Source organism: the organism of the source record quoted next, unplaced genomic scaffold (genome assembly GCF_019419815.1).
Source record: "Pyrus x bretschneideri cultivar Hongxiangsu unplaced genomic scaffold, Pyrus_bretschneideri_v1 Contig2, whole genome shotgun sequence".
NCBI classification, from domain to species: Eukaryota; Viridiplantae; Streptophyta; class Magnoliopsida; order Rosales; family Rosaceae; genus Pyrus; species Pyrus x bretschneideri.
In genome coordinates, this window is record NW_025999501.1 from 10,633,660 (window position 1) to 10,656,432 (window position 22,773).

Sequence of the window (22,773 nt, forward strand, 5' to 3'; positions counted from 1 at the left end):
TATTTACCGACATTGCATCATCTAAATATGAATATATTGTTTTTATAGTGAAAAGAAAAAACATTGACAATAGAAGTGGACCTAATTCATTATGTAGAAAAGGATAGGTTTAAGGAATAACTTATCTTCAATGCTGAATGTTGATGTATAAACGAGAAGTTATTATCGACTTTAGTCATGTTTGTCATTGTTCATGCTTCAATAAAAGAAGATCAATGAGGTGTAAATACAACATTATGGTGGAAGTGCTAAAACTTGCGGTAGATTTACACTTTTTTTCTTACATTTTGAAGAGGGTACAACTTAATTTGTGTCTTGGCAGAGAGTGGAGGCATCTTTTCAAACCTAGGTGTAACTACAGCCTTGCCCTTTTAGAAGTGCAAAAGGGGAGCTAAAACTAGCTTTTATACATATGAAAATTTTATTATATGCTCTGATATATAGCATGTATCATAGCAATGAATTGTTCAATGTATAGTCAAATATCCAACAAACAAGAATTCAATTGCCAAAAATCTAAATATATAACATACATTATACACCGATACATACTAAAACATCTTGTATGGTTGAAGCTTAACATAGGAGAGGTGAATGAGCAAGACCCAAGAAGAGGATCAGAAGGGCAAAACATAACCTAAGAAACCAAAAGGGAACAACCACTAGTACAACTATATCCCATAGAAAAATGGTTACCAGAAAGCAAAGACACCTTTAAAAAAAGACCCCCTTTGGACTTTTACTCCCACTAAAACCACTAGCTCTCCACCAACCTTTCTCTTCTTTTCACTCTCCCTCAACCAAATCAAAATTAAAAAAAAAAAAAGACTCAACGAAGCTTCCATATTCCCATTCAGATTTCAGACTGTTAAAAAAGGAACCAAAAAAATTAAATAAAAAAAAAATGGACCGCTAAACCAAAATTTAAACGGTTCCCAGTATAATTCTGTCACATTAGGGCCAAAATTAGAACATATTCGAATAAACACTCATAAAAACACAACATGCAGCCATCTACACAATTCACATTAAAAATTAACACTAATAAAAATAATATACAGCCATCAACAGAGTTCAAATCGAAAATCAACACTCATAAAAACAACATGCAATCATCTATTTGAATTTTGGATTCAAATAGATTCAAATGAGATGACAGAGTGTGATGAAATCGAGAGACCGACAGAACAAAGAGCACGATGGAATGAAATGAGATATATATATATATATATATATATATAAGCATGAATAAAGTGGAAATAACATAAATTAAGCAAGGAAGAATTAGAACTACACTGTGCTTATAAACAGTAAACAAGTTTATTTTGAGATTTCCGATAGGGTATTTAGTATTTACAATTGTGATAAGGCACTAATGCCCTACAGTAAAATTAATCACAATTAAATATCGAACTCATTACACATACCTATTATATTGTCATACAATTTATATTTGATGACTGTGTCATTGCCTATCATATTGGTGAATCTTTGTTAATTGAATCGGGTGTAACCTCATAAATTATTTCGAAGTGATCATAAGAATTTGATTTAGGACTCGTTTGCAACTGTTTTCGTAGCAAATATTTTTCTTCTTCTCATAATCACTTATATTAGAAGTGTTGTTATTGAAACGTTTACAATTGTTAGCAAACTTTTTTAGCACTTTGAGAAGCAATGGAATGAGCTTAATCGATATATAAAATATTCATATTCAGTATCAGATATTCAAGAGCCTAGTCACCCGAAAAACTAAAACAGTAATTTCCAAGCCAATTGTTTCATCATTAGCAACTTAGCCCTCCTTTTAACTTTGGATTATTGGAAGCACCAACACGTTATGGTCTTCAAGGCAAGCGATTCCAACCCAAACAAACGAGACAAATCTCTCCAAACAAACAAACATACTAATTACTACATCACAAATGATTTCTTCGCACTCATTTTCTCATTTTTAAACTATTGTTTGTACAAAAATACGAAAGGATAAAAAGAGAATAGAAGGCTTGTTTAGTGTGCTGGTTGGGATAGGTTATGATCAATTAAAATGAACTTGAGTCTAGTTTCTTGTTCATTATGTTAACATATAAGATGGACAGTACTAGACATGATGAGTTAGGAATCTACAATAAAGTAAGCTATCTTAACTTATTTTTATATATGAATTACAAGTCATATCTTATATGTCTCTACCAATTCAATCTTATTTCTAAAGATCACCAAACGGGTCCATGAAAATTAAACTTGCACTAAAGAGTGTGCATAATTAATTTTTGGTCACTGTAGTAAAACGCCAACTACGAGATTAGGCGTGTAGTTATATACCAAGATCCTTTACAGCGAGCGCGTCATAAGCGGCAGGATGCGCGCCGAGCTCCCTCTATCTCACCGGTGCTTTCATTCCAAAATTCTCAGTTAAAATAAAAAAACAAATCATTTAATTACTTCCCCTCCCTACTCTTTCTGTCACGTCTGTCTCTCTCACTCCCCTCACGTCTGTTTGTCTCTCTCTCTCTCTGACCACCGCATATTCAGTCACACACACACACTCTCTCTCTCTCTCTCTCTCTCTCTCTTCTGGAAATGTGAAATCGAAGAGCGGAGGTACCATATACAATTTGCAGTGTTGGGGAGATTAGGGTTTATCGGAGTGGAGAGCTGAAGAATGCCGTTGACGAGGTACCAGATAAGGAACGAGTACGGCTTGGCCGATCCGGAACTGTACGGAGCAGCCGATAGGGATGATCCAGAGGCTCTTCTGGAAGGCGTGGCCATGGCCGGCCTTGTCGGCGTTTTGCGGCAGCTCGGCGACCTTGCCGAGTAAGTATCTTTGTTCACTTTTTTTAAGTGGTTTTTTATTCGAATTGTTGAAAATTGTTGCTTTTACCAGAAATGCTGAGACTTTAGGGTTTGAAATTTGGACTCTTGGAGGTGATAGAATTACGATGCTTTATCTGGACTTTATTACTGGATTAACAGCGAGTGAAATTTGTTGACTTATTTGACACCAGTACTGAACTATGCCGGTGATTAAATATGCGATTATTGGAGATTACCATTTGATTAGGGCGATTGAAGTGTGCGTAATTGGGAATATTTTACGGGAATGAGTCTGCCATGTATTGGATTATGAATTTTGGTTGTAGGATCAAACTGAAATCCAAATGTTCTAGAATTTGGATTTAATTTGGTTACTGCGAAGGTGGGCATCGATACATAAGTACTTCTTTGTCCAAGAAATGATGTTTAAAGCCTTTTCAGCTGATATGTAATCTGGGTCTTTCCGGTTGATATGCCTGTATCACATAACTGAAATTTTATGGTGGCATTTTAAATAGTTTATTTGGTAGCTAGGTTTTAAGTTAGTTGGTAATGGACTCACGAGAAATGCACTTCGTTGCCAATTTTTACTTATAGGTTTGCTGCTGAAATATTTCATGACTTGCACGAGGAAGTAATGGGAACCGCTACACGAGGCCACGGTCTAGTGGTTCGTATCCAACAGCTTGAAGCAGACTTTCCTTCAATTGAGAAGGCACTTCTATCTCAAACCAATCATTCTTCATTCTTTTCCAACCCAGGTTTGACTACATGTTATGTAATTTCTTCTTCGTAACTTGTTTTGCACCTGCTTAAAGCTTTAAAAATCTAATGCATTGGTAAAAAGTAATTTCCTTTTGACCATGTTGCTGATAGACATTGATTACGGCATATTTATGCAAGTGCATAATTCTATTGCAGGGGTTGACTGGCATCCTAATCTGCGTTCTGAACAGAATATGATCACCCGTGGAGACTTACCTCGCTTTCTAATGGATTCTTATGAAGAATGCCGTGGTCCTCCTCGGCTATTCCTTTTGGACAAGTATGATGACCCAATTTGTGTTAACTTATGCTACTTTAACCTAAAAACTGAAATGCACAGATTTTGGAAAATTTAAGATTTTTATGTTTATCACTTTATCCCATTCTAACAGGTTTGATGTTGCTGGAGCTGGGGCATGTTTGAAGCGGTACACTGATCCGTCATTCTTTAAAGTCGAATCAGCATCTTCAATAACAGTGGAGATGCAGAGAGAAAAGAAAACCCGTAAAGTGAAGGTATTGCAATGGAATGATCATTTCTCATTAACTGCTTATACTTTAGTTGCTATGGTTACAATTGTACGAGGTTTTCTGTCATGTAGGAAATTGTAATACATGTTATTATACACATCATGCTCATTAAAATCTTTCTCTGCAAGCAGCCATACGGACCTTTTTTACCTAGCAATTATTTACTATTTGACCTCTCACAAAATTACTTAAAAGGTATAAAACGAAAAGAAAAGGAAAAACACATGGCATTGCTCCTCAGGGAGGAGTGCTGACACCAATGGGCAGCGACCATGATTGTTATCTATGGTCTTGTGTGGCCTAGTTCTGTATGAGCAAGATATTACTTAAATAGATGCCACTCAATCAATGTGCAGTTCTTCTTTTTGAGATTTAAATTTTAAGCATGCACCTTGATTAAGTTCTATTCATGTCACTCCTCCTGACTGACTGCATGTGTTAGGCATCTCCTAATTTTGTTTGGAGCGTGCGCCTGCATGCAGGCCTATGTGGAAACCGGGAAATGTTACTTTTTTTGTACTAAGAATTTGCAAATTAGGTTCTCCTTTTTCTGTTGGCAAGTCATTGCTATACTATACAATACAACTTATGTCATTACAATATTTACTGTGGTCTTTTATGTATAGCAGAAGAAAGGATCCCGCTGGAGGAATGGAGAAACCCCAGAAGTTGCACTGACATCCCATGCCAAGTCAAATGCCAAGTAAGAGCTCTTTTTTCATATTATTGCACTATTCTCATTCACGCTAGTGTAAATGTTCATGTTTAAATAATAGATGGACGAGTGGCTACTTATTATATTTCAAAAAATGCAGACTGCATGAGTTGTTCCTGGAGGAGCGTATTGAGAATTGTTCCAGTGATTCTGTATGTCGTGTGAAATTGAAGAAAAGGCATTTGAATGGATCTGCAGTTGACTCAAAAACTGGGAAAAGTTACATGAAAACATTTCTGGAGACTCTTTCACCAGAACGCAAACTTATTTGTGAAACTTCTGTTGCTCCACCGCTCTTGAGATTGACCTTAGGTGATAGTGGTGAGCCAGACCTTAGAATACTTGACATCACTACAGTGAGTCCTGCTGAAATGTCCCCAGAAATGGAAATTGCTAGCTTTTCACCTGATATCCATAAAGATATATTAAAACCATCCATGGATGGCTTTAATAGGGGGGTTTTTGATAGAGAAATTCCAGAGGGGTCTGATCCAAACTCTGATGTTGAGACAAATGAAAATTATTCCAACCTTCATCAGGTGGCAGCAGATACGCAATTAGCAGTTGGTGGAGAACATAAAACTGAAGGCAGCATGGAGGGGTCCACCCTCTCCAGTTATGTTGATAGGACAAGTGAGGTGGACAATTACATGGATGCTCTTGCAAATATGGAATCAGAAATGGAAATTAACAATGAATTTCAGCCTAAGAACAATCTACGCTTCCAGAATGTGGAAAAATATGGGATAGACTCTGATGCAGATGAGGAGCATCTGGAGCGTCAAACTCGATTTTTGGATTCTCAATCAATTGGAAACTCCTCTACATCAGATGACGGGAAGAATTCATTTGAAAAAGATACAGCCAGTTTTTCGCACTCTGATAATCCAAACAACGTGGTTGAGAATTCACCATCAGAGTGTAATGGAGCAGCTAAAGAATTCCCTTTCACTGAAACCTGTGGAGCTGAGATTTTTGAGATGTCGTCCAACCAGCAATCTGAATTCGTGGATTCCCTAGCAGCCACAACAAAGGAGCATGCGTTATCTCATAATGTATGCATTGTCGAAGACATAAACCCTGATCCTGGAGATACATCTTACAGTGCATTTGTTAGGGATACAAGTCCTACCCTACAGCACTCAGACCCTGGAGCAAACTCGCCAGTGGTATCATTGGCAGGACCTGTGTTAGATCATACCCCCTCTGAGGAAATTAAAGTTGGTTATAAATCACTAGACATTGATGAAAATGGGACAAATCTGGATAATTCTCTGGCTTTTGTCCCCGACTCCCAGACTAATGATGAATCCCCAAGTACTTCACCAAGCCATCCTGTTGATGAATCAGATATAGAAGATTTAGGTGTCAGTTCTGATGCTTTGCCACATTTGTCAAATGTTGAAGCCCTTGCTTCTGAGGATCAAAGTGGAAATATTGCTGTGAATGAAATACTTAAGACACAATTTGCTAATGAAGATTCTTTAGAAAGATTTGCGAGAAAGATTGATTCACCACATTTAAGTATTTCATCAACAGAAGAGCAGCTTTCCTCAGCTCTGCCAGAAGAACAAACATCTTCAGGTAATACATTACTGCCTTATTATAGAGATGTTACAAATCTTTGTAGCACGGCTTCCAGATTTGCTGATCCTGTTACACTAACTGCAGTCAACTCTGAAGTAGTACCGTTTATGGTGGATGCTGCACGGAGTCATAGCTCAGAAGAGCCTGTAGTGGATGCTCCACAGACACATGGACTAATAGATCAGCAGGATGCTTGGCAGGCACATGTCCTAACTGAGCAGCAGGATGCTCCAGAGACACGTGGCCTAACAGAGCAGCAGGATGCTTCACAGACGCATGGCCTAACAGAGCAGCGGGATGCTTCACAAACACATGGCCTAACAGAGCAGCAGGATGTTCCCCAGACACATGGCCTAATGGAGCAGCAATTATCTGATTTAGACGAGGACGTTCCCCAACTTGAATCTGTTAAAGAAGCGGGTGTTCCACATTATAAAGAAAAATTCAATGTAGAAGAGAGATCTAGGGCCATGGATGACGAGGAATTACGATTATTCACCAGCGATGCTGATGTAGGAGGTGATATCGTTTCTGTGGAACTAACATCTAATTGTCCAACTTTCCCAGGCCATGAGGATCATGTGGATTCAGATGAAGTGGTGCCTGAAACACTATATGAAGAAACTGTTGCTGTGCCCTCTGCTGCTGATGCCCAACCTGATAATGACGTCAATGATGTTAGTTATTCATCTCCAAATGCAATTTCTTCTTCACCAACGAGTTTTATAAATTTGCATGCATCTCTTCCTGGATTTGGGGATTTCCATGACAAAGAATCTGAACTGGATGAGGTTTCTCCAGAATCTGTCAGAGACTCAGAAGTGCAAATGGAAGCAAGTAAAACAGATGTTTCTCCAGATTCAGAATCTAACTCAAGTCAAACAGTTACTCATGACCATTCCAGTCCAAAAGCATCTGATGATGGTCAAAATTTCTCCCTGGATGAACAGATTGAGAACAGTTTGGCTGTGCATGATGTCCCTGCAGAATCAAACCCAAGTGAATCAACTACTTATGACCATTCCAGGTCAAAAGTATTTGATGATGGTCATCATTTCTCTCTGGATGAACAAACTGAAAGCAGTTTGGCTGTTGGTGATGTCACCATAGACTTGGCATCTTTAGAAAATACAGAAGTTGTGTCTTCACCTACCTGCTACCTCCCAGAGCCTGAAACGAGTTTGGAGAATTCATTGGAGTTGCAAGCAAATCAAGTTGATATCAAGGATTTGCCAACAGATGGAGCAAGGGATCAGCCAGAAGCTGACTTAAAGCGTTCTCTGCAGGTTCAATCTGCTGAGCTTGATGTGGAAAGTTCGGAAGAAGATCAAGCGAGTATCATCTTATCAAGTCTTCAATCTGTACAGGCAGGGTCTCAAAACCACATGGATCTGGAGAAACCCAACCAGTTACCATCTACGGAGCACATCAATCAGGAAGTATGCTGGGGTGCTTCCCCGGAATCTCATCCTGAATATCTTCCAACCCAAGCTTTAACATCAGAGTTCTTACCAGAATCATCAGGCCAGGAACTTGATGTTATGAAGCAAACATTGGAATCATTAGATTTTACCCTTCCTAGATCAGTCCTGCCCCCTGAAGCTACTGTGGTCAATCTGGAAGACATGCCACCATTGCCACCTTTACCACCAATGCAATGGAGGATGGGAAAACAACACGCTTCCCTTTTTTCACAGAGAGAATTGGTTGGAGTTGGTCAGGATTCTTTGCTGCCAATACGGCCACCGGAATCTGATGAGAAAGCTCAATTTGATATGCCAGCACCACAGAGTGAGGTGTTGCCTCCCCAGAACCCATTTTTGCCTCTCACGTCTGAAGAAGGCGAGAAGTTCCAACATGTTTCTGAACCAGTAATGGGCAATGTGGTGCATCCTGCCCCGTATTCATTGCATTTACCAGCCATGGTTAATGATGCTAATCATCAGTACAATTTACCTGATTTAGAGGGGGCACAATTCTCGAACTCATTTTTATCGTTACCAGGGGTATCTCAAGATGGGTCTGGAAGTAATCACTTAGCTTCAGAGGGAGAAAAAGTTAAGACTTGTTCAAATCCATTCACTGGACCAAGCTCGGAATGTGTAACTTTTACACATGACCCTGAATCTTCTCATGGATCTATTATCCAGCCTGTGCAGCAGGTAACTCCGGAGACACGTATCGAGCCTAAGGTACTTCAACATTCACTGAAAAATTCAGAATCAGAACTAGGAGAACCTCTTTCCACATCTGTGACAGCACCACCAATGGTTGAGCAGCCTCAGCATAGTTTGCCAACATTGGAGGGAGAAGTAGCATGGTCATCCCATAACTCTGCTGTAATGTCAGACTATGAAGGTGGAAGGTCTAATGGAGTTCCAGTTACTAAGCTCCCTCGTCCTAGAAATCCCCTTATTGATGCTGTTGCTGCTCATGGCCAAAGCAAGGTAAATGAATATCATATGATGGTGTCTTTCAGCACATGCTCTTCTTGAGATTTATGCTCTACAAAATACATTTCTGACATGTTAACATTTTGCAGTTGAAAAAAGTAACTGAACGAGTTCGGCCTCAGGTCGAACCTAAGGTAGATGAAAGAGATTCGATGCTGCAACAGATAAGAACTAAGGTTAGAGCTGTCTTTTTTTGTTATACTTCTTGCTTTTGCGTCACCCACCTTTTCCCCATTGTGGGCTCTCTATTTTCGAATATGAAGACTGAACCAATTTTTGTTGTCTTAGTCCTTCAACTTGAAGCCTGCAATGATGACAAGATCTTCAACGGTGACAAGACCCAGCATTCAGGGTCCAGCAACCAACTTGAGGGTTGCTGCTATCTTAGAGAAAGCAAATGCAATTCGCCAGGTTACTCTCTCCCCCACTCCCTCTTAGTATTTCCTTGTTAGTTAATATATTAATACGATAAGAATTTCGTTACAGGCACATGCAGGAAGTGATGAAGATGACGATGATGATAGTTGGAGTGATACTTAAAGGGGTTTATTCTAGTGCAGCTCTTCACCAGTGCAGTTATTGGCTTGAACTGGGTGGTCACTTCTCTTTCTCACAGAACACTTGACGTTTCTGTAGTTTGGAGTATCCTTTCTCCGTACTCAAAATTCTTGTAGTATACTCCCCTCCTTCTCCTCTCTCCCTTCAGAATCTATTTGTTGAAACGTCGGTCAGCTCTATCCACGGAAATCTAGTTGAGGCAAAATGCTTTATACAAGAACGACAGATACAGCTCTGCGTGCGAGCGCAGTTCCAATGTATGTCCACATATACTCATTTTTAAGATCTTGTTAGGTGTAAATTGTTGTGATATAAATGTACTATGTAGCGTAGCGGGAATGAAATTTTTGTAATCCTATGTGCAATGTAATGGTTCTTACGGTGCATATATGTATCCCTATATAGTCTATATGTATCATATTTTAGAGGCCATTGTTTTGTTGTTCATATAAATGTCGATGTGTGGAACTTATTCAAGACTACAAATTATTAAATTTACTGTTTCTATTCCTTGCAAAATTCTTCTCTGCAATTTTGGTTTCAGGAGGAATGTAGCAAAAGATTAAGAAATATCAGATTTATTTTAGGGTTTATTTTTAAAGTCTCAACTTAAAGCACGGGTGTACTGTTTTGTGCATTGTGTATACTGAAAAATCTCTCGATCGTATGGCTTATGGACCAAAGACTTTCTACAATCTACATGGTCAAATCCATCAACAACTCTATCAATATGAAGTTTCGCGGGTCGTTGGAGATGGGTTTGAGGCCTGATGGTTTCAGCCTCGTTCGGGTTCTGCGTGTGGGAGGTTAGGGGATTTAGGGAGTGGGTAGTGGATAGATGGGTACATAACGGAGACTGGCATTGGGAGGAATGTGTTTGTTGCTACTTCTTTACAAGACATGTATACCAAGTGCCGGATGGAGAAAGCGAGTTGTGTGTTCAATGGGATGCCCGAAAAGGATACAGTTTCTTGGGGTAACATGATTCAGGAATCTGCATTAAATGGGCTTCCTAAAGAGGCAATAGACCTCTTCTTTCAAATGCAGAAGGAGAATTTGAAACGCGGTTGCAATGCCATGGTCGGCGTTCTTTCTGCTTGTGCAAGTTTAGGAGCGCTAGAATTAGGGGACTGGCTAGCAATTTGATGAGGGTGCTTTGTGTGTGCTGTCATGCCGGTCTAGTTGATGAGGGTCGGAGGTATTTCAATAACACGACGAGTGTCTTTTCCTTGACTCCGACAATTGAGCATTATGGATGTATGGTGGAGCTTCTTGGCTGCACAGGTTTGTTGAATGAAGCTTATGAGTTAATTAAAAGTATGTCAGTGGATGCGAATTGCAGCGTTTGGAGAGCATGGGTGGACGCCGGCTACATAGGAATACACAATTGGTTGAACTTGTACTGAAACAAATCATTGAGCTAGAACCATGGAACTCAGCACACTATGTTCTCCTGTCAAATATTTACTCTGCAAGTCATAAATGGGATGAGGGCAGCAGATACCAGATCACGAACGAGTCAGCAAGGGATGAAGAAAATCCCGGATTGCAGTTGGACCGAAGTAAATGGGGTTGTTCACGAATTCCTTATTGGAGACGAGTCCCACGCATTGTGAGATAAGATATATGCAAAACTTCACGAGTTGGCTAAGGAAATGCTCCTTTTATTCCTCTTCTATGTCCCAACAATATACGAAATCTGTGGTTGGAACATTTGATGATTGAGTTGATTCTATGATTATAAGTTCATTCCATACCGGACCAGACCAGAATAGGGTTATATACATTCTAATTATAAGAAGGGGTCATTCGAGCGTATCTAGATAGGTACTATGTTTACATATGGATCCCTACGTCGTTACATTCCATTTAGGATTAGGAATAGGCGTAATCGGACCTGCTTTTTACATATCTCTCATTATTTGGGATGGGACCCTATTCATACAAATGTGTAAAAGATGCCAGCCGCACTTAAAAGCCGAGTACTCTACCGTTGAGTTAGCAACCCAAATAAAATAATTAGAATGTGTAGATACAATCGGAATCTCAATAAATAAAAAAAAAAGATTGAATTGCACAATGCAATCCAAACCAATCAAAACATTAAAATAGCAAAAAAATTTAAAATTCTAAGAAAGTAATTCAAAAGGAATTGTTATAAGGTTTAAAAAAAAAGTCAATTGCCACTGGTCAAAGAAGGGACAAGACGAGAATCAAGACAAAGTGGGGATGGTTAATTCCGGGAAAATGAAATATCCCATACCCTTCTTCGACTATTCGACCTGCTCCTTGAAGCAAGGAAGGGAATGAAGATGGCATAGAATGCCCTGTTAGCAAAAAAGCCATGGAATAGATGAAATAAATCAAAAAATGAATTTTTGTTCAAGAATGAAAACTGTCCATATTCAATTCATCCTTCAGAACCATATGACATCTCGAATATGATGAAATATGATGAATTGAGATGGTATTTTGTAAACACGTAATTATCTTGAATATATTAACTGACTGGTCGTAGGTACTTGGGGAGATTTGATTCATTCCAAATTCTTTAATTCGGAATGAAAGGGTTCACTTTGACCGTTAAGAGTAGATAACCTGTTCCCTATGTCTTTGTTTCTATTGGATTTTATCTCATCGTATCACATTTTGTTATGCGATATTTGAGAATCACCGTCAATACCTTGGTTAAACTGTAGGTGCGATGATTTACTTCATGGGCGAGGTCTCTAGTTCAAGTCCAGGATGGCCCAACTGCGCCAAGGAAAAGAATAGAAGAAGCATTTGACTCCTTTATGCATGCTCCACTTGGCTCGGGGGATATAGCTCAGTTGGTAGAGCTCTACTTTTGCAATTGGGTTGTTGCGATTACGGGTTGGATGTCCAATTGTCCAGACGGTAATGATAGTTATCTTGTACCTGAACCTGTGGATTAATGCAACCTCAGATGCTTCAATTGTCGATTCTCGAGTATTGAGCGGGAGGTTACACCTATGGGTTAGGTCTCCACCAATAGAGGGCATAGGGGAAGAAGCACTACTCCTAGGAATTAACACACGAAAACTTTGTTATAATTTATCCCTTTTCCTTATCAGGATCGGGACTAACAAGAATGGTTGGGACAACAAACATCCATCTTGTTCGTTTTTTGGATACCTGTATAACCATTGAAGATGTTGAAGTGACTAATTCCTGCAAATTAAAGGGCGTTGAAGACAAAGAAATTGTTGGAGTAACTTTTTATCTAAGTCGGCCGGTGGGAGCAAAAGGTTTGGGATATGTTTGGTGTTTCTTCCATCAATCATTTGGATCTCCTACATATATCAACATATTATGGTTTCAAGCACGACTAAGCCGAAAAGAGATATTCGATTGGAGAGTCAATGTGGGACCTTAAAGCAGGTGAGAATCCGGTTTGGTAGCAGCTTACCAACTTTGAATTGGAATCTTAAATAGCAGACGATCTGCTACCCTATTTCCTTGAAAGAAGGTGCCCCTTTTGAGATAAGCAGGTGGGTTGGGCCAAGGGGCGAAGGATCAAGCGCTTTGAGCTTTGTAACTAGCCTTTCCGTGGGAATTTTTTTTTTCTTCACCTTCTTGTATAATATTAGGATGTCCCCTCCGACCGGCGAGATGTTTGTGTTCAATATTCTCCCTCTAATTAGGGCGAGAGTTTCTGCAAAGACAATGTTCAAGACAATTGGCTTGTGAATTCAGTACAGTGGTTAGTCCTTGAATTTAGAAAGAATATAGAAAAAGAAAGAGCCCTCTTCAAATTAATAGTGGTCGGATTTCGAGACGAAAGAACTCTCGTTCTATCAAAATATCAAATATTTAGAAAAAAAAATTCTTTACTTTATGATGAAATGTTTTATTTTGATATATGATGAATCTATCATGAACCTATGTGCCTATGACTTTGTTTCTCAAGAAATTCATGCAGCAGAAGATCTTGAATTTGAGACTTTCTACACCAAAAATATTCTCTTAAACGAAGGTATTCGTGCTTGGATGGCGGTTCAAGATCAGCCTCATGAAAACCTTTCCATTTCTACAATCGCATAACCAATTATTCATGATTGACTAGATCATGATGCGAAAAATATCCAAATACCAAATTCGACCTCTATAAAACTTCTTCAAAGTATAAGAAGCTCTCGCGTGTGCTGCAATTGTCATGAAACGATAAAGCTCGTCTCGAAGATTACAGGGTGAGAGATCATCGTTGGGGACAATAACCGATTTCGTCGTTTCATTGATGGTTCATGTTCATGTTACCAATAATTAATACTATTTTTTTATAGCAATCCCTTTGATGACAACATTTGGGGAGGCTTTCTTATCCGTTCTGTTGATATACAAACGATGCTTGCAAGAAAAAGAATGGGCCAAATGGGATGGTGCCAATAATCCCAGAGATATATGACAAGTTAGAACTCCAATAAGCACACTAACTGGGCAGAGAGACATCAGATTTATCCAATTGTGATATTTGGATAAGCAATGGTAGCATCAATCCTACCTAGTGAGTAACATTTGTATCAACGAACAACGGTTAGACAATCAACTTACTATTATGAACGCCTAGCAATAACTCGTGCGTGCTAAATAAGTTCTACCTACATCAATAACTGAACGTCAAACTCACTAGCATCAACCATCAGCAATCACTCAAGCCTAGTAAGGTCTACTTGGACCATGGGCATAGAGAAAGATATTGCCTCTAGAGATGAGATTAAAGATTCAATCTGAAGCTCTCTTTATCGACTCCTCCTTCCCGGGCATACAAGATCAGATCACCCAAGTTTTGGTGTAAGCCCTTCCTTCTCTCTAATCCAAGCAACGACAACAATACAAACCAAAGTAGCGCCTAGCTTCGGATGCTAGTTCAGAACTTGCCTTCGCAAGTTTCACTTTCATCAACAGTCACCATTCAAACTGACTAATATTAGCGGCCAATGGTCATTTGAGCCTCCTAAGGTCCACTTGCATGATTGCCTCCAACAGTCAAACTCACGCACATAAGAGCACAAACTCATGTTGTGGGATTACTACTGTTCAATTGCATGAATGACTAGACATTTCGATGTCATCACTCACCACACACGTCATGGAATACATAAGCTTGGTGGAAACTGGTGGCTGAGGGCCCACAATGACATGGAAAAGCTGCTGATATTGCTATTTAGCACGCGTTTTCATGGCGATGCTGATAAATATTACAAAGTAGTCTTGTCAATTAGCGCCATTTTTATATTTAAAAGTAAAAAAGTAATCCAAAAAAATACAGACATCAAAACTCAAACGAAGTCTTCAGCACACAAGATCACCACGTTCGCCACCAACATCCACCGCCAACTCGACGTCGTACGGCCCCTGGACATGGCAGCGATTTAACCGGGCCGCCACTTTCTCTCTCCTCAGTCCTCCCTCGTACCTTAACACCCACGCTCAGTTCCAAGCAGTCATGAATCGCCGTGTCCCCTAAAAAAATACCTGCCTCGCAGTTTCCGCTCCCCACTTCTTAAAAACTGTTTTCGAATCTGATTTTTTCACTTTAACAACACAAAAGGTAAGCTAAAAATTCAAAAAACCCAAAATCCCCGATCTTCAAAAATCTGTTTTCGTTTTCGAATCTCTTGCAGTATTTTTTTAATTCAGAAATTTCAAGTCTTTTTGTTTGCAATTTAATAATATGGGAAAGTCGCTTCCCTCCACCGCCAGGCTGTACCAAGTCGCCAAAACGACGTCGCAGGGTCTAGTGACCTCTCCCCCAAAGCAAACGAGGCCCACCTCGCCGACAACGCAGAAATTGTCGAAGCGGCCGCGGTTGTCGAAGGGGAAGGAGATGGAGTCTGAAAGCAGCTCAGTGAACGCGAACAGCAGCAGCAACGAACACCGCGTGCCGCTCTCCGCCGTCGTGTCCGACTGCATAAAGCGGTGGTTCAAGGACACGCTTAAGGAGGCCAAAGCCGGCGATATTAACATGCAGGTTTTGGTGGGCCAGATGTATTACAACGGCTATGGCGTCGCCAGAGATGCCCACATGGTAATTGCCTTTCTGGGTTTGGTTTGATTTCTGGGTTTTTTTTAATGTGGGTTTTGGGTTTTAGGGTTCAAGTTCTGAGCTTTTTGTTTTCTAATCTTGTTTTCGTGTTCTAATCCTAATTAGTTTACAGTAAGTGGCTGAACTTGTTTTTTGATCAATTTTATTGGCTAAAGTTGCAAGCTTTGTGTTTAGCACTACAAATTGTAGAGTTAAATGTTAGGATTAGTACTTAATTAGAGCTCTGGTTATGATTCTTATTTGTGCTAATGCTTTTCGGTTTTCACAATTTTACAGGGAAGAGTATGGATTACAAGAGCGTCGAGGACGCGATCTTCAGCTTGGAAAGTTGGTGATAAGCAGCCAGGTTTGACTTCTCTCTTTGCAATTTGTGTTATCGTCATCATTGTGCTAATCATCCTTGCCTTATTAGCTTTGCCTCTGTTTGGTCTTCTGTGTCTGTGGCAGGTTATAATGCAAGTGATTCAGATTCAGATGAACTGAAGTGTGATTCTTAGCACGACTAAGTTAGCCTTCACGCCCGATCAAATTTTGAGCTGGTATTGCTTTTGTTCTTGCCCTTTTTGTACTTGTTTTACTTTATCGTTCAATATTTAGAATAATTCGAGTCTGCAAAAATAGGTACAACGAGTGTGATCCCGTATGTGAGTTTCAAAATTTGTAATCCTATGAACATTCGTATTGTTGGAAGACGTCTTCTATGTGTATGTATGTAATTGATCTTACTTGATACTTTGTATTTGTTGATTGACTTCCATAGCTCATTTGTATTTGTTTTCCTTCATTTATGAGATACATACAAAATGTTTTTTGTTTCACATCGGTTTTCAAGCTTTGAATTTGCATCTTCTTTGTTGAGTCTTTTGGAGTTTATTTCTCCCTCCCCCCTACTTTCATTCCCATCACCAATGTAAGCGGAGGGAGAAACACATATTTCTTTTCCGTTGTCCTTCATGATTAACCCTTTGCATCCTTTCATTTCTCCATCCTTCCTGACTCATTGTTTGTTAAGATTAAAACAAACAATCTTGAGTGGTATACAGCACCCCCAAGATCTCAGCATTTGGTAATAATTTTCTTTACTAGTCGAAAAAGTCTCACTATCGGTTCATTTTGTACTCCGAAATCAATATTTTATCATCTTCATAACTCACGGAACCAGTGCAGGATGACAAAACTAGGAGTGTATATAGCATTGTTCTTTGAAAAGCCCTTATTGCGAACATAATATTTGTACTGGGTTTGGTTTGTTGAGTCTTCATTGTATATGCCTCTGTTAAAATATTTGCGGCAATCTGGTCAACTTGAATTCTGAGGAAGAGAAAGTTGCTAATATCTGTGTGTGTGTGGATTGACATGTCAGCTGTCTACCAGAAAATTTCAACCCATCGTTGGATCTCTGATTTTACTGATAGAAGATCCAACGTTTGTTTCTCATACAAAAACATAGCATATATTCATCACTGTGCATTTCTAAGGGCTGTTCGTTCATTTTCCCCATGAGAACGTATATGAAACTGAATCGGAAGTAATTTTACGATACATAATGCTGAGAAGTCGAGATATGGTCTCAGAATTATTAGAAGATTTGAATGATTTGCTTAGCCAAAGTTTGTGGAGGATGATCTGGTAAATAGATATCGTAACTGTATGCTTTGCCAGATAATTGATGTCTTCTGTCGTCAATTGCGCATATCCGGCTAAACTGATCTCTAGTGTCTTTGCTTCTTGTGGTAGGATGTCGTAGGCTGTGCTTGGAGTCGTGCTGACCCTCGCCCGCCATGGATGTGCCTGTAACAAGTTTCGTACTTTCTTCCCTCATCTTTGGTTTTTTTTTCCTGGACCTATCAATGTACCCAAACTTTTATTTTCATGGGAAAACAATTATTTGTTAAATGCACTTTCATCTCTAAAGTTTGAGTTGTTACTTACAAGCAATTGTATAGATGCTATGCATGCGCTTATTAAAATTTACCCAAAAAAAAAAAAATATATATATATATATATAAATAAAATGGTCACTAAAGCTTTTTTGATGAGGACCAACGATTTTTTGTTACTGAAAAGGTTGTGCATATTTTTAGCAACTGTTTTAAGCAAAGTTAAGAGATTCATTTAGAAATAGCTTCTAACTCATTTCAAATAAGAAGACAAATCAAATTTAAAAGAAACAGCTTCCAACTCATTCTAAATAAGTGAGACACGAATAAAATAAATTTAAAAGAACATTGATTTCCTTTTGCGCTTTTACAATTTTAACCAATGTTTTAAAAAACGGCCTAGGCGCTAGGCAATGGTGATCCGAGGCGTTTTCTTGCAAATTGGTCGGAAAAATCGGTTGGGGTCTAGGCGGCGCCTAGGCGGGTGAGGCGGCTCTAGGCGGTGCTAGGCGGCTAGGAGGCTAGGTGTTTTTTTTTTTTTTTTTTTTTGAAATTAAAAAAAAAATCCTATCTACATTACTATATTTCCTTATTTTCCTCCTATTTTGCATTTTGTTTGGTTTAAAATTGAGAACTTATTATACATGTGTCATCCTACAATACTCCTCATTATGGTTCTATGACATATATGCTTGATGTGTTTTTAAATTTGGACTTGTTGGATACTCTTTTTGCATTTTATTATTCATTTATTATCTTATCCATGAATTTCATACAAGTTTAATTTTTTGTAAGTGTCAATATGCACTTATTTACAAGATATATAAGAAATTTACCTAAATCCGCCTAGACGCCAGCCCGCTGCTCGACCAGCGCCTAGCATTTTTTAGAACATTGATTTTAACAAGTCATCTAGACGTGTGTCAATGGTCAACTTGTGATTTGATTTGTGCAAGAACACCTTACATGTGAGGAGCCAAGTATTCTTCGACGGATTTGGATCCTCTCCTAAGCTCAAGGAGAGGATCCTCCTGATCAAGGATTGTGGGAATCCAACGGTTATAAATAAGAAGATTCTTTTAAAGTTATAATAATTATAACCATTGGATGAAAATCCAACGGCCCACAGTTCTTGGTTAGGAGGATCCTCTTCTTAGGTTTAGGAGAGGATCCAAATCCTTCTCCAACTTAAAATACTCTTGATATTAAGAAAGGTAAAACAACCGCATGGGACTTGCCGGCGAGGGTGCTGTTGAGACTTGCAAGTGGTATTTTACAAACCCGACACAGCTGACTGACTGATACATGTACTTATTTAATCAACGAAAGCTAATTACTCGCATAAATACAAAAGTTTTAGGTAACCGCCAATTGAAAAATGTATATATTTATGATTAAGCATCTAACTCAACAGATGAGTTAATATAAACCTTTTTCAATGATTTTTTCCCCTTAATTTTTGTATCACAACTTTGTCCATTTGTATAGCTGCCGTGCACCTTCGACCTCTTAATTTGTTTAATTAAATGCTTGCAAAGTATATACTAATGACTAATCATAGTTGTTAACATTGCTTGAAGGCCAAGGATTGCAGCATTGCTTCTGTGTGCAAATTTAAATAAACGTTGCAAAGTATATGCTTATGATTAATCCTAGCTGATTTTTTAAAGCAGCTTTTTAGAAAAGTTGGGGCCTTAATTGCGTTTGGTAAATGAGAAAAAGAAATGTTTTTTTTTTTTTTTTGTCAAAATTATGATTTCAAAATAGTAGAAAGCAAAAACACTTCTATACATGCTTCTAAAAAAGTGTTTTTTTTACTAGAGACAGATGAACAATATCAATTAATGAAACTTTCATATTAACTATCCTAATCCTATCTGCTTTTGCTAAAAGTACTTGTAGCATTATAGTTTACTCAATACTTTTCATGAAGATCTGATTTTTCATCTAATTAATATTATGTCTGTGGAATTGCATGTGCAGGATTCTAATTCTCTTAATTTTGCTCATTTATCTAATTTGTACGTATCATCTAACATATGCGTTCCTTATAAAATCCACCGGCCGAAGGGTTTCGATTTTTCTATTACGTAACGAGTCATGTACGTAAGAATCATTAGTATATTATAACGGTTGTTTTAGTATGTGATCTTCTGTCACATAATATGGTCTAAAAATCTAATTCTTGTATTATATTAGAGCATCTCTAATGGCAATTGAGTATGCAAATTCATTTGATGAGCCATTTAAGTAAAACTAGCTTCAACGGTATAGGCAATTGAGTTTACAAATTTTGCCTACTGTAAGCAATGTTGACTACAATAACATAAGTAGGCAAATTAGGCTCCGCATGCCAAAACTAAAATGTAAAAGAGGAAAATTGACGAAAAGAGCTTGAAAACTTTGAGTTTTAACCAAAATGACAAAAATGTGTTATCAGTGAATAGTACCATAAGTCACTTTTTAGAGTTAAAATATCATTAACGTTAAAAGTGAACAGTAGCCAGGAGTCTTTCATTAAGACTCCCAAGTAAAAGTAGGCGTTATAGATAAAATAAAATATTAAGATATAACTATGCCTATTTTTTTTTTCGTAAAGGGGACTAACTAGTGGTTTCGCCACGGCAGTTGACCATTCTAGAGATCAGGAAGACTCACAAAGACATTTCAGCCTCCTCCTAGCCACCATCATGTGATTCACCAACATCAGGAATCGAAACCAGGACATGCTATGTGAAATACGAGCTTAGAATTTGTCCCCAACTACTGGGCCACCTCGTGATGGTTAATTCTGCCAACTTGGTTTGCCTAATCCATTTAAGCGATATTCTTTTTTATAAGACAATTGAGTAAACAATATATCACGTAAACTTTTATAGTATAATTTTATCTATTTTAGTCCCTGTGGACTATGCCATTGGAGATGCTTTTACTATTTGGATTTTAATTGTTGGTACGTTAGGGCAAAAATGGAGGGCAGCTTCGCGGTCACGGTCTAGGTCTAGTACGAGTTTAGCAGCTACGGTTTTTCTGAGGCGTTAAACGTACCGTACTGAGATCCAATTTTCTTTCTCTCTGAATATATAAATCAAAACAAAGCAGCTACACGAAGTCAGCGTTAATATTGTATCGATGGCTGCAGTGTTAGGTTTTGCACCACGTAAAACAAACACTCAGCTCAATAAATTAATAGTTTTGCATCACGGTAGCTCGTGTTAATTTACTCACACACAATAAATTAACACGAAACTTTAGAACATGAAAGACTCCGTCAAGTGATACATCATGCAATAATTTGACTGATTCAAATGCTCTCAAATCCTGCCTCCCCCGCATTCGTTTTGCGGCTGTGAAAAAAAAAATTGTGTTTAGTTTACTATATTGTCAATAACGTTTACTTCGGTTATTGCTTTTTAAAGTTCTGCTGACACGGTTAATTTGATCCTTCTAACTTCTACTTTTTTTTTTTTTTATTGACAAGAAAATTTTGTTATTAAGTAATTTAGATTATGTAGAATTGCAATAGTGTTGTGCTATGACACACTTATTTTTATCTCTTACACATCCTTGATAACTTTTGAACATTTACTTCCTTCAATTGATTCGATTTGATGGTTGAAAATTGAGCAGAGTGTTTAAAAAATAAAAATAAGTATGTAGATAGCACTATATTATGTTTACAACAACATAATCCACACAGGTTTCGACCTTGCACTAGCAGTTCATCTCAACCTTAGCTCAGTCTAGACTCCAGCCCAAATGTAGGTTAATAGATTAATTGGGCCAAACAGGTACATATTCAGCGGGATTCATGGACATCATGGCTCGGAACACAATACTGACATGTTTACTTGGGCATAAATCTTGCATCGGAAAAGTCATGAAATGCTATTCATACTATGTTTTTGTATCATATTTTCATATCATCTTAAGTTGTATTTGATGTGGACAACTATATCATTTGAATTAATCAGATTTTTAAATTTAGTTCATTAATAAACTAATAACTAAGAAAAACTAGTTAATTAAAGGGAATTGTTATTGAATTCCAAAAATATTATTCTACACTCCAAACTTTCTATATTTGGAAAGAAAAATGCACTTGTAAGGAGTGTAGAATGAGATTTTTAGAGCGCCAATAACACTTTTCTAATTAAATTATAATTGTGGTATACGAGAAGTTTTTCTCTTCATTACTCATAGAAAAATGAATGAATGAAAATGAGATCGCGTACTTTTGCTAATTAGTTTAGTTCCTTTTCTAGTTTTAATACTTCGATCATGGATAGTTTCGTAGTAATGTGGAGCGCAACATTTTCCATTTCACAGGTGTTGGTAAATGTAAGCAAAGTTCGGATTTAGAATAATTTCAATTCTCCCGTGTCAAAACACAAATGTCATGTAATGAGCAAACTCATTTAGAAAACGTGTCCAACTGATTCAAAGTAGCAAGCATATCATAATATGAACAAAATTAAAAGAACATTGATTTCCTTTGCACTTTTACATTTTTTTAGTACAACGATATACTTACATTAAGAGGAAGGAGTTTGACTAAGTCACACAATGAGCAGCCTAATTTAGTATTGAATTCGTCATCTACAAGATTCGAACATAAAAGTTCTCATTTGTAAGTGAAAAGGAATACCACAAAACCATAGTATTGTGTGGCTGCACTTCTACATTTTTATTAAGTCATTTGTACGTGTGTCACTGCCAACTTATGATTTAATCTGTCAAGAATAAAAACGCTTTACATGTGAAGAGTGAGTATTTTCCAACTTAAGATACTCTTAAAATTAAGAAAGTAAAAACAACATGGGACATGCCAGCGAGGTTGCCGTTGAGACTTGCAAGTGGTATTTTTAAAGCATGACACAGCTGACTGACAGGAAAATATATTTATTTAACGAATTATTATTGATACTTTAAAAATTTCATTTTATATTTCAAACTCTCTATAATTAGAAAAAAATAAAATAAAATTGTAAGGAATGTAAAATGAGATTTTTGAAGTGTTAATAACAGTTCTCTTTATTTAATCATTAAGATATAATTACTTGCAAAAAGTCAAAAGTTTTACGTAACTGCCAATTGAAAAATGTAAATATTTATGATTAAGTATCCAACTCAACGGATGAGTTAATATAAACCTTTCTCACAAAAGTTTCCCCCTTAATATTTGTATTACAACTCTGTCCATTTGTATCAGCTACCCTGTGCACCTTTAACCTTTTTTTTTCTTTTTTCCTTTTTTTTTAATTTTATTATTATTAAGAGAAGATGGAAGAGTTCAAAATTATTATAATAATTTAGGGGAGTGAGAAGTTTCGAACTTGAGACACATGAGTAAAAACCAACATTCTATCCATTAAAATATTGGACCACACTTTTTAA

General features: G+C 37.7%; 2 protein-coding genes across 4 annotated transcripts; both read left to right on the forward strand.

Moving 5' to 3' along the window:
- Positions 1 to 2,350: 2,350 nt before the first annotated feature.
- On the forward strand, positions 2,351 to 9,939 carry LOC103962158 (protein SCAR2). Of its 3 annotated transcripts, XM_048583520.1 has the most exons (11): positions 2,351 to 2,820; positions 3,418 to 3,581; positions 3,742 to 3,865; positions 3,978 to 4,101; positions 4,743 to 4,819; positions 4,932 to 6,415; positions 6,503 to 8,260; positions 8,384 to 8,865; positions 8,961 to 9,047; positions 9,160 to 9,282; positions 9,358 to 9,939. In XM_048583520.1, the coding sequence occupies exons 1-11, from the start codon at positions 2,666 to 2,668 to the stop codon at positions 9,409 to 9,411; spliced, it is 4,632 nt and encodes a 1,543-aa protein (XP_048439477.1). In that variant the 5' UTR covers positions 2,351 to 2,665; the 3' UTR covers positions 9,412 to 9,939. The 3 variants fall into 3 exon arrangements, with proteins under 3 accessions (XP_048439477.1, XP_048439476.1, XP_018506643.2); XM_048583519.1 differs by having other exon boundaries at positions 6,503 to 8,865; XM_018651127.2 differs by having other exon boundaries at positions 4,746 to 4,819; positions 6,503 to 8,865.
- Positions 9,940 to 14,815: 4,876 nt separating this feature from the next.
- Positions 14,816 to 17,410, forward strand: LOC125476604. Its single transcript, XM_048582873.1, has 5 exons — positions 14,816 to 15,001; positions 15,154 to 15,478; positions 15,773 to 15,842; positions 15,944 to 16,035; positions 17,234 to 17,410. Exons 2-4 carry the CDS (start codon positions 15,278 to 15,280, stop codon positions 15,991 to 15,993), a joined length of 321 nt encoding a protein of 106 aa, XP_048438830.1. The 5' UTR covers positions 14,816 to 15,001; positions 15,154 to 15,277; the 3' UTR covers positions 15,994 to 16,035; positions 17,234 to 17,410.
- The last annotated feature ends 5,363 nt before the right edge of the window (positions 17,411 to 22,773 follow it).